Source organism: Eumetopias jubatus, unplaced genomic scaffold (assembly GCF_037043125.1).
Source record: "Eumetopias jubatus isolate StellerSeaLion01/CBP00866 unplaced genomic scaffold, mEumJub1_p1.0 scaffold_6, whole genome shotgun sequence".
NCBI classification, from domain to species: domain Eukaryota; kingdom Metazoa; phylum Chordata; class Mammalia; order Carnivora; family Otariidae; genus Eumetopias; species Eumetopias jubatus.
The window spans coordinates 62,977,734-62,992,311 of NW_028274812.1; the positions used below are offsets into that span (position 1 = coordinate 62,977,734).

Genomic DNA, 14,578 nt, shown 5'->3' on the forward strand with positions numbered 1-14,578 from the left:
CATGTGTTGAGGAGCCAAGGCTGGAGTTACTGGATAATGAAGAGGGAGCCAAGGCTGGAGTTACTGGATAATGAAGAGAAAAGCAAGGGATCACAGGTACCAAAGCATCCTTTCTCTTCAGATGGCCAGATATGACATGGCTGGTTCAGGGTGGACAAAGTCGGCAGTACCTGGAGGCGGCAAATATTAAAGGGGACTACAAATGTCACTGTCATCTGGTGCGTAGTTTCTCTCTCCATCAGGCTACAAGGGACAGAACAGGAGGACAGTTCTCTGGAAAGGAAGAGGAAGCTAACTAGGCTTAAGCCCTTGCTCCCCTATAAGGAAGGTATTTAGCACTGTACTTGGCATATAGTCTATCTTGCTTAACATCATCACAGTCGGAGTGCTAAACAGTGAACTTTATTGTGGTTCTCAGCTCTATTTGCTTCCTATTTTGGTCCTTAGTTACTCAAATTCTTAGAGGCTTATTCCAGGACTTTCGAGGTCAGAAGTCCTTCCATCTTCCGAGTGGGGCTCTTCTCTTTCTAGAAGGACCTTGGTGTTAACTGCTAATCACTATCCCTGGGCTTTCTTAGCAACACCTACTCACTCCTGAGTGGCTGACCTCTTGTCTAGTTAGGACTGGGAATCCTCCTCCCAGGCAACATCTCCACCAGAATCCTTTTTTTCCTCCCCTTCTTCTTTCCTGGTCTGAAATAGGAATGAATTCCTGGCCAGAGTTGGAAAGTGAGGAGACTGAGGGAGACCAGAGAATGGGTAGTCTTGCCCACCAGATTAAGTGAGTTTGTGTTTTCTTAGTGTTACTCTGTCCCTTTCTCCCTAAGGCAGAACTGCCTGGTGACAGCTTACATCACACCACTTGCTCCTGACCTGGCTCCCAGCTCCAGCCCAGAATAGGACCTGGAGAGTAGCCTGGCTCCTCTGCCCCTCATGGCTGCTTCTGCTCTTTACGGCTGAGCAAACACACCCACGAGGGGGGCAATGCATGCCCGCCTCTGCACAGGCTGTGCCCTAAGCAGGGTGTGCCCACAGGAAGGGCATGTCTCTAATCAGTGGGAAGGCAGATTGTGTGCTTGCTTGGCCCCATGTAGACTCCTTGCTAAGAAAAGTGTGTGCGCTTTCAGAGGATACATTAGCATTAGGGGAAAAGTCTGCTTTTTCTTTAAAATTTCCTGGATGAAATCTGTGACCAATTTTAAGAAGGTTATGCTTTAGAGCACTATGTAGGAGGAACATGCACACGTCTTGTTACACATAGCAGCATTCACTCATGGCGCCCACACAATACTTCCAATTCCAATTTCTCTCCCAAGACGGCAACAATTTTCAGACATTTAAAACACTTATATTTTATACTATGCTTACTACCACCGACTAAAGGTGTAATTAACTGTCAGTAGAAATCGCTAGCGGTAGATAAGTTCAATGTTAATCCTGATTTTACAAATCTACATCATGGCTAAGACAATAGATTAGTGAGTATTAGTGAGTATCCACAAGACTACATAACAATTAAGAAATTGAAGAACTATGCTTTTATTCCTGCTTCCATATGCCAAAGTCTTCGCTTAATGCTAACGTCAATTCCAGAGTAAGAGAAAGCAGGTTTTTTGCATCTCCCAAGCATACTGCAATTCCACTTTTTGCCATTATCTGTGTTCATGTCTCCAAGGGAAAACAGATTTATTATAAAGTCATTTTGGTGTTTAAGAGAGCAAAGTACCATGGATGCTGTCCAAGAAAGCATGTATCAATTTCCACTGTGCAGCAACGAGTCATCATACATAGAATTCAAGTGCAGCAACTCGGAGCCCTCATAAACTGAGTGCTGCAAAGGCACCCAGGATGAGGGAACCATCAAAAGAGTTCACTCCCTAAAGTGTCCAAATGCTTCCCTGCCTCCTTCAACAAAGTAGAACAAATATGACTTAATCTTTCCTCAGTGGGACAATGGATTTGAAGCTAAGAGGACTGGCTTTGACTCACTGAGTCAGTATACACTGGGAGAGTGATTTGAGTCATTCCCTGCACCTTCCTGGGCTAGTCATCTTCATGATGGGATCACTGCATTCTTCAGAGCTGTCTAGAAGATTAGGTCAAACAGCACACATAAAGTACCTAGGGCACTGCCCTTGCTCTTGCAGAAGATGCTCCATGAAATGTCAGCCTACTTCCTGTCCCTCTGGACACAATCTGAACAGATGAGTTACTGCTGAATGCCACAGGCTTGTTGCTGCTCCGTGGGTATACGCATCAGGAATGGGTCACTGGACGGAATAAATACAGCTCCGGTTCTGGCCCTAGGACTTGCTTTTTTTCTTTTTTTCTCTTTTTTAAGCATTCCTGGCTTTCTTTTTAACTCATAAAAGTGGAATATGAGCATATGACTCCTAAGCAAAGAGATATGGCTGCCCCTCTGCAAACATCTCAAGCAGTCTTCTTACCCTTCAAAAAGTCCCTTTCAGTCCATGTTTCATAAGTCCTTTGTAACACAGGGATTACATATATATAATTGTGAAAGAAAACACAGGGCAATCAAGGCAAACAATAAGACAGCCACTTATATCTGCCATGTGAGTTTTACCTCAGCCTCTATAGCATTTTTGCACCCTTCTGTTTACTAATTATTTAAATGTTTTGCAGCCTATAACTTCTGAGCTGAAACCATTCCATTGTTAATGCAGCTAAATACAAAAGCTACTCATGTAGGTAGTTTTATCAAAGTAACACAACATTTACTATTTCATTCCCATTGCACACCAGCAAAGTATGAGCTATGCGTTATCAATAGTACTTTAGAAGTGGGCAAATGCAGGTGTGACCATATTTCAGACATGAAGAGAGAAATCTACACAAGACAGAATTTAGAGCTGGTATCTGTCTTTACATCTATAAACCAAAAAGCAGCCAACACATAATTTACTCACCTCACTAGGAATCAGGTTTGGCAACTCTGAACAATAACTGTCCACCTGAATTTTCTAAGGCATGAAATCTGGCTGGGCTGACCCTGAATTTGTGATCCATTTCCTTTGTATTTCCCTTTGCACCTGCTACTTGATGGATGTTTTTTCCTTTCTATCCATTATTTTCATTTCAGCTGCCGAGTTGCCTCAATTACTCTATGAAACAGATCTCAAACTCTACTAGCTCTAGAAAAGAAAATGGACAATATCATATAGTTTAAAAAGCCCCTAAAGGGGAAATTTAGTAGAAAAGTGAGCTCCCAACATTCTTCAAGACCCAAATACCACCTTCTCTGTGAAAGTTTGGACTGATGGCCCCAGCTGACCATATGCTCCTTTTTGTCTCCACCGTATCTTGTATTCTGCTTCTATTATATCTCCCAACACAATGAGGATGTGTGATTATGTCTATGCCTCTTTCCCCCACCAGGATGTGGGCCTGCCAAGAGAAGAGGCCCTTATTTTAGCATAGAAGACACTAAACCTAAGTTGAATAAAATGGAATTAAAAAACAAAAGTTTATAAAAACTTCTTGGAGCTTTACATTTTTTTAAGCCAATAAAGCCATGATTAAGTAATGGAGCTTCAGTAATAACAATTCAAGTTATTTTGCAAACTCTTTCCCATAAGATGGTTCTTTGGGCTGTTTTAAAATTATACCAGCAAGCCACTGAGCTCAGATTAAAATATTATGTTCCCTGGGTCATATTTAAACTCAAATTGTTTTATTTACCTTTTCATCATTTTAGATATAAAATTAAGGAGATGTGAACTTTTTTTTAAACATTAAAATGAATAACAAGAAAAATACCTAAATCTCACGCCTCAAGGATAATCCCCTCTGGCTAGCTGCAGTTCAAAGGTTAAGCCTCTCAGATGACATGTGGTACCATACCTGGCCCGTGTATGCAAACTCCAGGGCCTGCTTCAAGCCAAGGCTGGTCACGCCATGTAAATTCACTTCGTCTGCTCCACTTTCCACCATACAGAGACTGAACATTGCCTGAGGTGGGAGAGAACGAGAGATACGGGGAGTTACGCAACTTAAAAAGCAAGAAAATGGCGGAGGAGCAAGATGGCGGAGGAGTAGGCGACCTAAATTCCTCCTGGTCCCAGGAATTCACCTAGATAGGTTTCAAACCATTCCTAACACCTATAAACTCAATAGGAGATTGAAGAAAACAATAGCAGCAACTCTCTGAACAGAAAAGTGACCACTCTCTGGAAGGTAGGACATGCGGAGAAGTGAATCCGAGGCGATATCCGGGAAGATAGACGGCGGGGGGAGAGAGCCTCCATCAGCTGCTACCAGCAAGTGATAGAGCTGGGGAGCATAAAATCAGAACTTTTAGAAGTCTACTCTGCTGAGGGACGTTGCTCCAGTGGCTAAGTGGGGGGTGGAAACCTCGCTGGGACAGCGTGGTCTCAGGACCCTCGGGGTCACAGAAAGACCAGGGGTGCCTGAGTGCGGCAGAGCTCCCAGGTATTGGAGCAGGGAAGCCGGCTGCAAAGACCAAGCAGAGAAGTGGGTTCTCAGCTTGGGGTTGCCATAAACCATGATAGACGGCACAGTCGGGCCACTGCTCTTCCAGCAGGGACCCAACAAGCGGCAGATCCGGGGAGACTCCCCTTCCTCCCCTGGGGAGGAGCAGGGCAGAGCGCACCACAGAAATCTGCTGGGTTTGGAGACTCCAAACGGGGTCGTGTGCCAGAGACAGAAACACTTGAAAGGCTCGCAAATGGGGTCATGTGCCAGAGATAGAAATGCTCGTCACAGGCTGGGTGAGCACGGAATACGGCCAGAAACCAGGGAGTGAGGAGTGATTGACTGCTTTCCTCTGGGGGCTCACTGAGGAGTGGGGCCCCAAATTCTCGGCTCCTCCGGGGCAGAGACTGGGAGGCTGCCATTTTCACTCTTGTCCTCCAAAGCTGTACGGAAAGCTTGCAGGGAACAAAAGCTCCCAGGAGGAAAATGGAGCAGATTACTTAGCCCGGCCTCTGGCAAGGGTGGGGCAATTCCATCTCTGGCAAAGACATTTGAGAACCCCTGCGACAGGCCCCTCCCCCAGAAGATCAGCAAGAACAGCCTGCCACGACCAAGTTTACCAATCAATGAGAACAGCAGAATGCCAGCACTAGAGGAATACAGCACATAGAATTCATGGCTTTTTTCCCCCATGATTCTTTAGTCTTTCAAAGTTAATTTTTTAAATGTTCTTTATTTTTTTCTTTTTCTATTTTTATTTGAATTTTTCATTTTCCCTTTTTCAACCAACATCTTAACAATTCCATGTTTCAAAATCTTTTTTATTTTTCATTTTTAGAGTCATATTCTATCCTTTCATTGTAGTTAACCTTATTCTTTATATATATATGTATATAAGTTGTTCTCTCTTTAAAACTGTTGGATACAGTTTCTTCGAACAGACCAAAAATATACCCTAAATCTCTAGTGTATGGCTTTGCTCTAGTCTCCTGGCTGATAACATTCTCTCCCTTTTTTTTTTTTTAATTTCTCTTCTTTCTTTTTTCAACCAACTTCTTATCTTATCAATTCCTTTTATAAAATCTTTTATAATATTCATCTTTACAGTCATATTCCATCCCTTCATCATATTTACCCTTATTTTTGTACATATGTTTTTCTTTCTTTAAAATTTTAGGAGGCAGTTTCTTCTAACAGACCAAAATACACCCAAAATCTAGTGTGTGGCACTGATGTATTCACCAGCCTGATCATATTTGATCATATTCTTTTCTTTCTTTCTTTCTTTCCCTTTCTTTTCCCCCGGGTTTCGGGTCTCTTCTGATTTGTTTAGTGTATATTTTTCTGTGGTCGTTTTTACCTTGTTAGCATTTTGTTCTCTCATTCATCTATTCTCCTCTGGACAAAATGACAAGATGGAAAAACTCATCTCAAAAAAAAAAGAACAAGAGGAGTACCGACTGCCAGGACCTAATCAATACAGACGTTAGTAAGATGTTGGAACTAGAGTTAAGAATGACGATTTTAAAGGTACTAGCTGGGCTTCTAAAAAGCATGGAAGATACTAGAGAATCCCTTTCTGGAGAAATAAAAGAACTAAAATCTAACCAAGTCGAAATCAAAAAGGCTATTAATAGGGTGCAATAAAAAATGGAGGCTCTAACTGCTAGGATAAATGAGGCAGAAGAGGAAATTAGTGATATAGAAGACCAAATGATGGAGAATAAAGAAGCTGATAAAAAGAGATAAACAGCTACTGGATCACGAGGGCAAAATTTGAGAGATAAGTGATACCATAAGACAAAACAATATTAGAATAATTGGGATCCCAGAAGAGGAAGAAAGAAAGAGAGGGGCAGAAGGTATATTGGAGCAAATTATAGCAGAGAACTTCCCTAATTTGGGGGAAGGAACTAGGTATCAAAATCCAGGAGGCACAGAGAACTCCGCTCAAAATCAATAAAAATGGGTCAACACTCCAACATCTAATAGCAAAACTTACAAGTCTCAGAGACAAATAGAAAATCCAGAAAGCAGCTCAGGACAAGAGGTCTGCAACCTACAATGGTAGAAACATTAGATTGGCAGCAGACCTATCCACAGTGACCTGGCAGGCCAGAAAGGACTGGCATGTTATATTCAGAGCACTAAATGAGAAAAACATGCAGCCAAGAGTACTATATCCAGGTAGGCTGTTATTGAAAATAGAAGGAGAGATAAAAAGCTTCCAGGACAAACAAACAAAAACTAAAAGAATCTGCAAACACCAAACCAGCCCTACAAGAAATACTGAAAGGGGTCCTCTAAGCAAAGAGAGAACCTAAAAGTAACATAGACCAGAAAGGAATAGAGACGATATACAGTAACAGTCACCTTACAGGCAATACAATGGCACTAAACACATATCTTTCAACAGTTACCCTGAATGTAAATGGGCTAAATGCCCCAATCAAAGGACACAGGCTATCAGATTGGATAAAAAAAACAAGACCCATTGACATGCTGTCTGAAAGAGACTTGTTTTAGACCCAACGACACCTCCAGATTGAAAGTGAGGGGGTGGAAAACCATATACCATGTAATGGACAGCAAAAGAAAGCTGGGGTGGCAATCCCTATATCAGACAAATTAGATTTTAAACCAAAGACTATAAAATCGATGAGGAAGGACACTATATCCTACTTAAAGGGTCTATCCCACAAGAAGATCTAACTATTTTAAATATCTATGCCCCTAACATGGGAGCAGCCAATTATATAAGGCAATTAATAACAAAATCAAAGCAACACATGGACAATACAATAATAGTAGGGCACTTTAACACACCCCCCCCCTCAGTGAAATGGACAAATCATCTAAGCAAAAGATCAACAAGGAAATAAAGGCTTTAAATGACACACTGGACCAAATGGACTTCACAGATATATTCAGAACATTCTATCCCAAAGCAACAGAATACACATTCTTCTCTAGTGCCCATGGAACATTCTCCAGAATAGATCACATCCTAGGTCACAAATCAGGTCTCAACTGGTAACAAAAGACTGGGATCATTCCCTGCATATTTTTGGACCACAGTGCTTTGAAACTAGAACTCAACCACAAGAGGAAAGTTGGAAAGAACTCAAATACGTGGAGGCTAAAGAGCATCCTACTAAAGAATGAATGGGTCAACCAGGAAATTAAAGAAGAATTAAAAAAATTCATTGGAACAAATGAAAATGAAAACACAACTGTTCAAAATCTTTGGGATGCAGCAAAGGCCATCCTAAGAGGAAAGTATATAGCAATACAAGCCTTTCTCAAAAAACGAGAAAGGTCTCAAATACACAACCTAAACCTACACCTAAAGGAGCTGGAAAAAGAACAGCAAATAAAGCCTAAACCCAGCGGGAGAAGAGAAATAATAAGATCAGAGCAGAAATCAATGAAATAGAAACCAAAAGAACAGTAGAATAGATCAACGAAACTAGGAGCTGGTTCTTTGAAAGAATTAACAAGATTGATAAAGCCCTGGCCAGACTTATCAAAAAGAAAAGAGAAACAACCCAAATAAATAAAATCATGGATGAAAGAGGAGAGCTCACAACTAACACCAAAGAAATACAAACAATTATAAGAACATATTATGAGCAACTATATGCCAGCAAATTAGATAATCTGGAAGAAATGGATGCATTCCTAGAGATGTATCAACTACCAAAACTGAACCAGGAAGAAAGAGAAAACCTGAACAGACCCACAACCGCTAAGGAAATTGAAGCAGTAATCAAAAATCTCCCAACAAACAAGAGCCCAGGGCCAGACAGATGGCTTCCCAGGGGAATTCTACCAAACATTTAAAGAAGAAGTAATACCTATTCTTCTGAAACTGTTCCAAACAATAGAAATGTAAGGAAAACTTCCAAACTCATTTTATGAGGCCAGGATTACCTTGATCCCAAAACCAGGCAAAGACCCCATCAAAAAGAATTATAGACCAATATCCCTGATGAACACGGATGCAAAAATTCTCACCAAAATACTAGCCAATAGGATCCAACAGTACATTAAAAGGATTATTCACCATGACCAAGTGGGATTTATTCCTGGGCTGCAAGGTTGGTGCAACATCCACAAATCAATCAAGGTGATACAATACATTAGTAAAAGGAAGAACAAGAACCATATGATCCTCTTAATAGATGCAGAAAAAGCATTTGACAAAGTACAGCATCCTTTCTTGATTAAAACTCTTTAGAGTGTATGGATAGAGGGTACATACCTCAATATCATAAAAGCCATCTATGAAAAACTCACAGCGAATATCATTCTCAATAGGGAAAAACTAAGAGCTTTTCCCGTAAGGTCAGGAACATGGCAGGGATGTCCACTATCACCACTGCTATTCAACATAGTACTAGAAGTCCTAGCCACAGCAATAAGACAACAAAAAGAAATAAAAGGCATCCGAATCAGCAAAGAAGAAGTCAAACTCTCACTCTTTGCAGATGATATGATATTTTATGTGGAAAACCCAAAAGACTCCACCCCAAAACTGCTAGAACTCATACAGGAATTCAGGAAACTAGCAGGATAATAACAAATACTCCTAAAATTTGTATGGAACCAGAAAAGACCCCAAATAGCCAGAGGAATATTGAAAAAGAAAAACCAAAGCTGGTGGCATCACAATTCCAGACTTCAAGCTCTATTACAAAGCTGTCATCAAGACAGTATGGTACTGGCACAAAAACAGACACATAGATCAATGGAACAAAATAGAGAGCCCAGAAATGGACCCTCAACTTTATGGCCAACTAACCTTTGACAAAGCAGGAAAGAATGTCCAATGGAAAAAAGACAGTCTCTTCAACAAATTGTGTTGGGAAAATTGGACAGCCACATGCAGAAGAATGAAACTGGACCATTTCCTTACACCACACACAAATATAGACTCAAAATGGATGAGACCTAAATGTGAGGAATCCGTCAAAACCCTAGAGGAGAACACAGGCAGCAACCTCTTTGACTTTAACTGCAGCAACTTCTTCCTAGAAACATCGCCAAAGGCAAGGGAAGTAAGGGCAAAAATGAACTATTGAGACTTCATCAAGATAAAAAGCTTTTGCACAGCAAAGGAAACAGTCAACAAAACCAAAAGACAACCAACAGAATGCGAGAAGATATTTGCAAATGACATATCAGATAAAGGGCTACTATCCAAAATCTATAAAAAAGCTCATCAAACTCAACACCCAAAGAGCAAATAATCCAATCAAGAAGTGGGCAGAAGACATGAACAGACATTTTTCCAAAGAAGACATCCAAATGGCCAACAGACACATGAAAAAGTGCTCAACATCATTCAGCATCAGGGAAATCCAAATCCAAACCCCAATGAGATACCATCTCACACCAGTTAGAATGTCTAAAATGAACAAGTCAGGAAACGACAGATGTTGGTGGGGATGCGGAGAAAGGGGAACCCTCCTACACTGTTGGTGGGAATGCAAACTGGTGCAGCCACTCTGGAAAACAGAATGGAGGTTCCTCAAAAAGTTGAAAATAGAGCTACCCTATGACCTAGCAATGGTACTACTGGGTATTTACCCCAAAGATACAAATGCAGTGATCGGAAGTGGTACATGCACCCCAATGTTTATAGCAGCAATGTCCATAATAGCCAAACTATGGAAAGAGCCAAGATGTCTATCAACAGATGAATGGATAAAGAAGATGTGGTATATATATACAATGGAATATTATGCAGCCATCAAAAAAACACGAAATCTTGCCATTTGCAATGACGTGGATGGAACTAGAGGGTGTTATGCTAAGCGAAATAAATAAATCAGAGAAAGACAAGCATCATATGATCTCACTGATATAAGGAATTCTTAATCTCAGGAAACAAATAGGGTTGTTGGACTGGTGCGGGGGTGGGAGGGATGGGGTGGCTGGGTGATAGACATTGGGGAGGGTATGTGCTATGGTGAGCGCTGTGAATTGTGTAAGACTGATGAATCACAGACCTGTACCTCTGAAACAAATAATACATTGTATTAAAAAAAAAAAAGATACTAGGAAGGGAGAAATGAAGTAGAGGAAATCGGAGGGGGAGACGAACCATGAGAGACTACGGACTCTGAGAAACAAACAGGGTTCTAGAGGGGAGGGGGGTGGGGGGATGGGTTAGCCTGGTGATGGGTATTAAAGAGGGCATGTACTGAATGGAGCACTGGGCGTTATATGAAAACAGTGGATCATGGATCACCACATCAAAAACTAATGATGTAATGAATGGTGACTAACATAATAAAATAAAATTTTTTTAAAAAGTGCAAAAAAAAAAAGGGCAAGAGAACAAGACAAAGTCTAGACTAGGGAAGAAAAACACTGTGTAAGTTAAAGATTGATTTTGGTTTTTGAAACGCTTCTACAAAAAGCCACTGCAAATCACTTTGCTGTCTAAACAGGGTAATACACATACTGTACCCCTCACACACAGAGTCCCACTGAATCCCACGGCTGCTGGGGTGACTGCATTTAGGCTCACTCACCAAACTCATTCTCTGGATCCAGGGTCTCACTACTACCATGAAATCTGGAGTACTTCCAAACGCTCTTGCCAACAAGACATGGAAGGTAGCAACTCTGTCCCCTGACTTCTCTGCCCTTTTTCTGCCTTGTCTCAATGACACACCCCATTCCTCTCATCTGCCATGTATCATACAGTCTATTCCAGTGGTTCTCAAAATGTGGACCCTGGACCAGCAATATCAGCATCACCTGGGAACTTTAGAGGACAGATTCCTGAAGCCCCAGCTCAGACCTACTAAATCAGAAACTCACAGTGGGGCCCAGCAATGTGCATTATGATTGGCCATCCAAGTGACTCTGATGGTCACTTGAGTTTGAGAACCACTGTCTAAGTTCTTTAGTGAAAATCAATTTGCCCCAAACCAATTTGCCAAATGGCCAATGTACTGAAAATCAGTTCTACTGGATGATCAGTATGCCAAGTGAAAACTTGAAAACTAAAAAAATGAAAACTTGAGAAATTAAAAAAAATTCATTGGCTTATCCCATATCCAAAAACAAACAAACAAACACACGGTAATTTGTACACTTTTAACAAGTTTGATTTAACAGGTATAAAGAAAATATTCCATTTTGGATTACCAGTGATGAAAAGCACTATTTAGAAAAGTATACATCTATATAGTGAAGAATTAACCTTACGCAAAGGGAGCTCTGGTCTTTTCCCCTGGCTTCTGGAAGGTGATCTCTAGGCCCTTGGAATATCCTGCCAGACAGGAGTGTCCTTGTTTGTCTGGGAACTTTGGCCAGTGACAGTCTAACAACGTGATTTATGATGAGGGTTTGGGCCACACCATATCAGTTCTGACCTCCAGGGGAACTGGAGACTAAAGGTACTAGCCTGACCTCTAGGAAAGGATGGAGATGAGAGGTCAATCACATGGGCAATCTGCAACTGAAGCCCAATAAAAACTCTGGATACCAAAAGTTTGGGTGAGTGTCCCTGGTTGGCAGTCCTCTGTGCATTTTGTCACTTAGCGTGGCCAGGAGGAGATACACTATGACTCCACAGGGGAGGAGGGCTAGCAGCTCTGCATGTGGTCCCCTTCTGGATTCTGCCCAATGTGTCTCTTTCCTTGTCTAATTCCAATTTGTATCTTTCCCTGTAATAAGCCAATTTCTGTGAGTATAAAAGCTTTCAGTGAGTTCTGTGATACTTCCTAGTAAATTATTGAATATGAGAATAGTTGTAGGAATCCCTTCAAACTTGCAGTTGTTGTCAGAAGTGATAGAAGTCTTAAGGGAACTGTCCCTTCAAATTCTGCAGCTTAGCTAACTTCATAAAAAAGTAGGGAAAAAAAAACCCTTACTCTTCTATATGGTAAGATTTTAGTTTACACTAAATTTTTTAATTTTATGTGATTTTTTTGATTTGCCAATGTATTAATATTCATCTCTTAGCAATCTTTGTGTTGATAAGTTTATTTTTCAGCCTCATAATTCTGTACACTTTAATATATAATGAATGGTGGTTTTTTTGTTTTGATTTTTTAGAGGGGGGAGGAGTAGAAGGAGGAGAGAGAGAATCCCAAGCAGGCCCCACACCCAGCATGGAGCCCAGTGCAGGGCTCGATCTCATGACCCTGAGATCATGACCTGAGCTGAAACCAAGAGTCAGACGCTTAACCGACTGAGCCACCCAGGCACCCCTGAATGGTAGTATTAATTGATGGTCCATTATTCTTTCTGGAGATCCTCATTTCTATCTCACTCCATTAGAGATTTCTGAATTCTCATAATGAATAGAATTCTCTTTGTTAGCTTAATTTATAGTTAAAATTTTAAATGTTAGAAATATAAAACTAGGGGTACCTGGGTGGCTTAGTCAGTTAAGCATCTGCCTTTGACTCAGGTCATGACCCCAGGACCCTGAGACTGAGCCCTGCATCAGGCTCCTCGCTCAGCAGGGAGCCTGTTTCTTCCTCTCCCTCTGCCTGCCACTTCCCCTGCTTGTGTTCTCCCTCCCTCTGTCAAATAAATACAATCTTAATAAAAAAAAAAAAGAAAGAAATACAAAATTATTGCTCTCTTGTCATTTGAGAAATCTTCTAGAGTATTTTAAATGCTTACAACTTGAGAAAATAAAAACATTCAAAATATCCTAAAGACATTGGCAGTATGTAATGTGTAACATACACATTATTTGCTATATTAAATAGCAAACATTTAGAATATTTTACTTTCAGGAATTTACTTTAGCATGAATAAATGAAATCTGACATTCCTTTAGAAGCTGTTAATGGTGAGTGGACAATATGGTATATCTGGCAACTTGGTTAGTTAGGGAATTGATCTGGCTTGTTGCTGGTGCCACTGGGAGTAAAGGTACTACATGATTGGTAAAGACCATTGGTTTTGAAGTCACATAATCCTTGGTTTGGTGAACCACAGTGATTAAGGGCAAACTTGTAATCAAACTATTCTGGGTTTGATTACGAACACTGGCAAGTGACTGGGACAAACACGTAACCTCTCTCTGACTCAGTTTTCCTGTCCAAAAAATGAGGCCAAAAAGTATACCCACTTCACGAACTTGTTTGAAGATTAGATGACAGTGTAAATATGAAGTATTCAATATAGTGCCTGTATATGGCAAGGTCTTAGTGAAACTTATATACTGTAAAAATAATGAGATAGAATTAAGTTTCTTTTATGTATTCTTTGGTTAAAAGCAGTGATACATTAGGAATACTAGTCTCTGGGTTGTTTTTTTTTTTTTAAATCAAGTGCAGCTATAGATAAAAAGGGCTATCAGAAAATTGATTTTAATGTACATGGATTCTGCTTATGCATCTGTGAAAGATCTAAAATCAAAACTAGGGACGTCTAGCTCACACAGTTAGTAGAGCACGCAACTCTTGACCTCAGAGTCGTGAGCTCAGGCCCCATATTGGGCCTGGAGCCTACTTAAAAAAATCAATCAATAAAATTTCAAAACTAGAAAGCACGGGTCACAATAAAAAAAGATTTTCCATTTATGTAATTCTGAATTTGCTTCTAGAATTCACATAGCCTCTCTAAAAAAACAAAACAAACAAACAAACAAAAACCCTGAAAGAAATTTCAGTTGTTTTCAATGTCTGTTCTTTATTATACAGGTGCTTCAATTTTCAATATTCCCAACACTAATTTCTCTTTTCAGATCTTCCAAGTTGTAATTGCACCTGAAATGGTGACCACCTGCTCTCCATCAACTCCACTGTTGACAGAAAGGACTCAAACTGCAGGAGGATTATCTGGGTTAATGAAATGCAAAAAGTTCCTGAGAGCAAAGATTAAATAAGAGAACAAGCCGCCAAGGGAGTTTTTTGAATCTGCTTTCCTTGGAGTCTTTCAAAAGCAATCACAGCCAAGGTGGCATAGAAGAGGCATCCTCAACCAGTGAGCTACTGAACTTGAAGCCTGGCTTGGTAGAGTCAGAGAGAGACCACCCCTTAAATAATATACATATGTAATTGTACATGTTTGGACAAGCAATAAAGGAACATCAAATTGGTCAGTGTGGTTATGTTAGAGGGTATGACTATTAAGGGAAGGAAAT

General features: G+C 40.5%; 1 protein-coding gene across 1 annotated transcript in view; it reads right to left on the reverse strand.

Annotated features, from left to right (window-relative positions):
• The window catches only part of KLHL32 (kelch like family member 32), a 246,632-nt gene that overhangs the window by 143,433 nt on the left and 88,621 nt on the right, over positions 1-14,578 (reverse strand). The window contains exon 4 of the mRNA XM_028104188.2: positions 3,865-3,972. Within this exon, the coding sequence (XP_027959989.1) occupies positions 3,865-3,972 (108 nt within the window). The remainder of the gene's footprint in view (positions 1-3,864; positions 3,973-14,578) is intronic.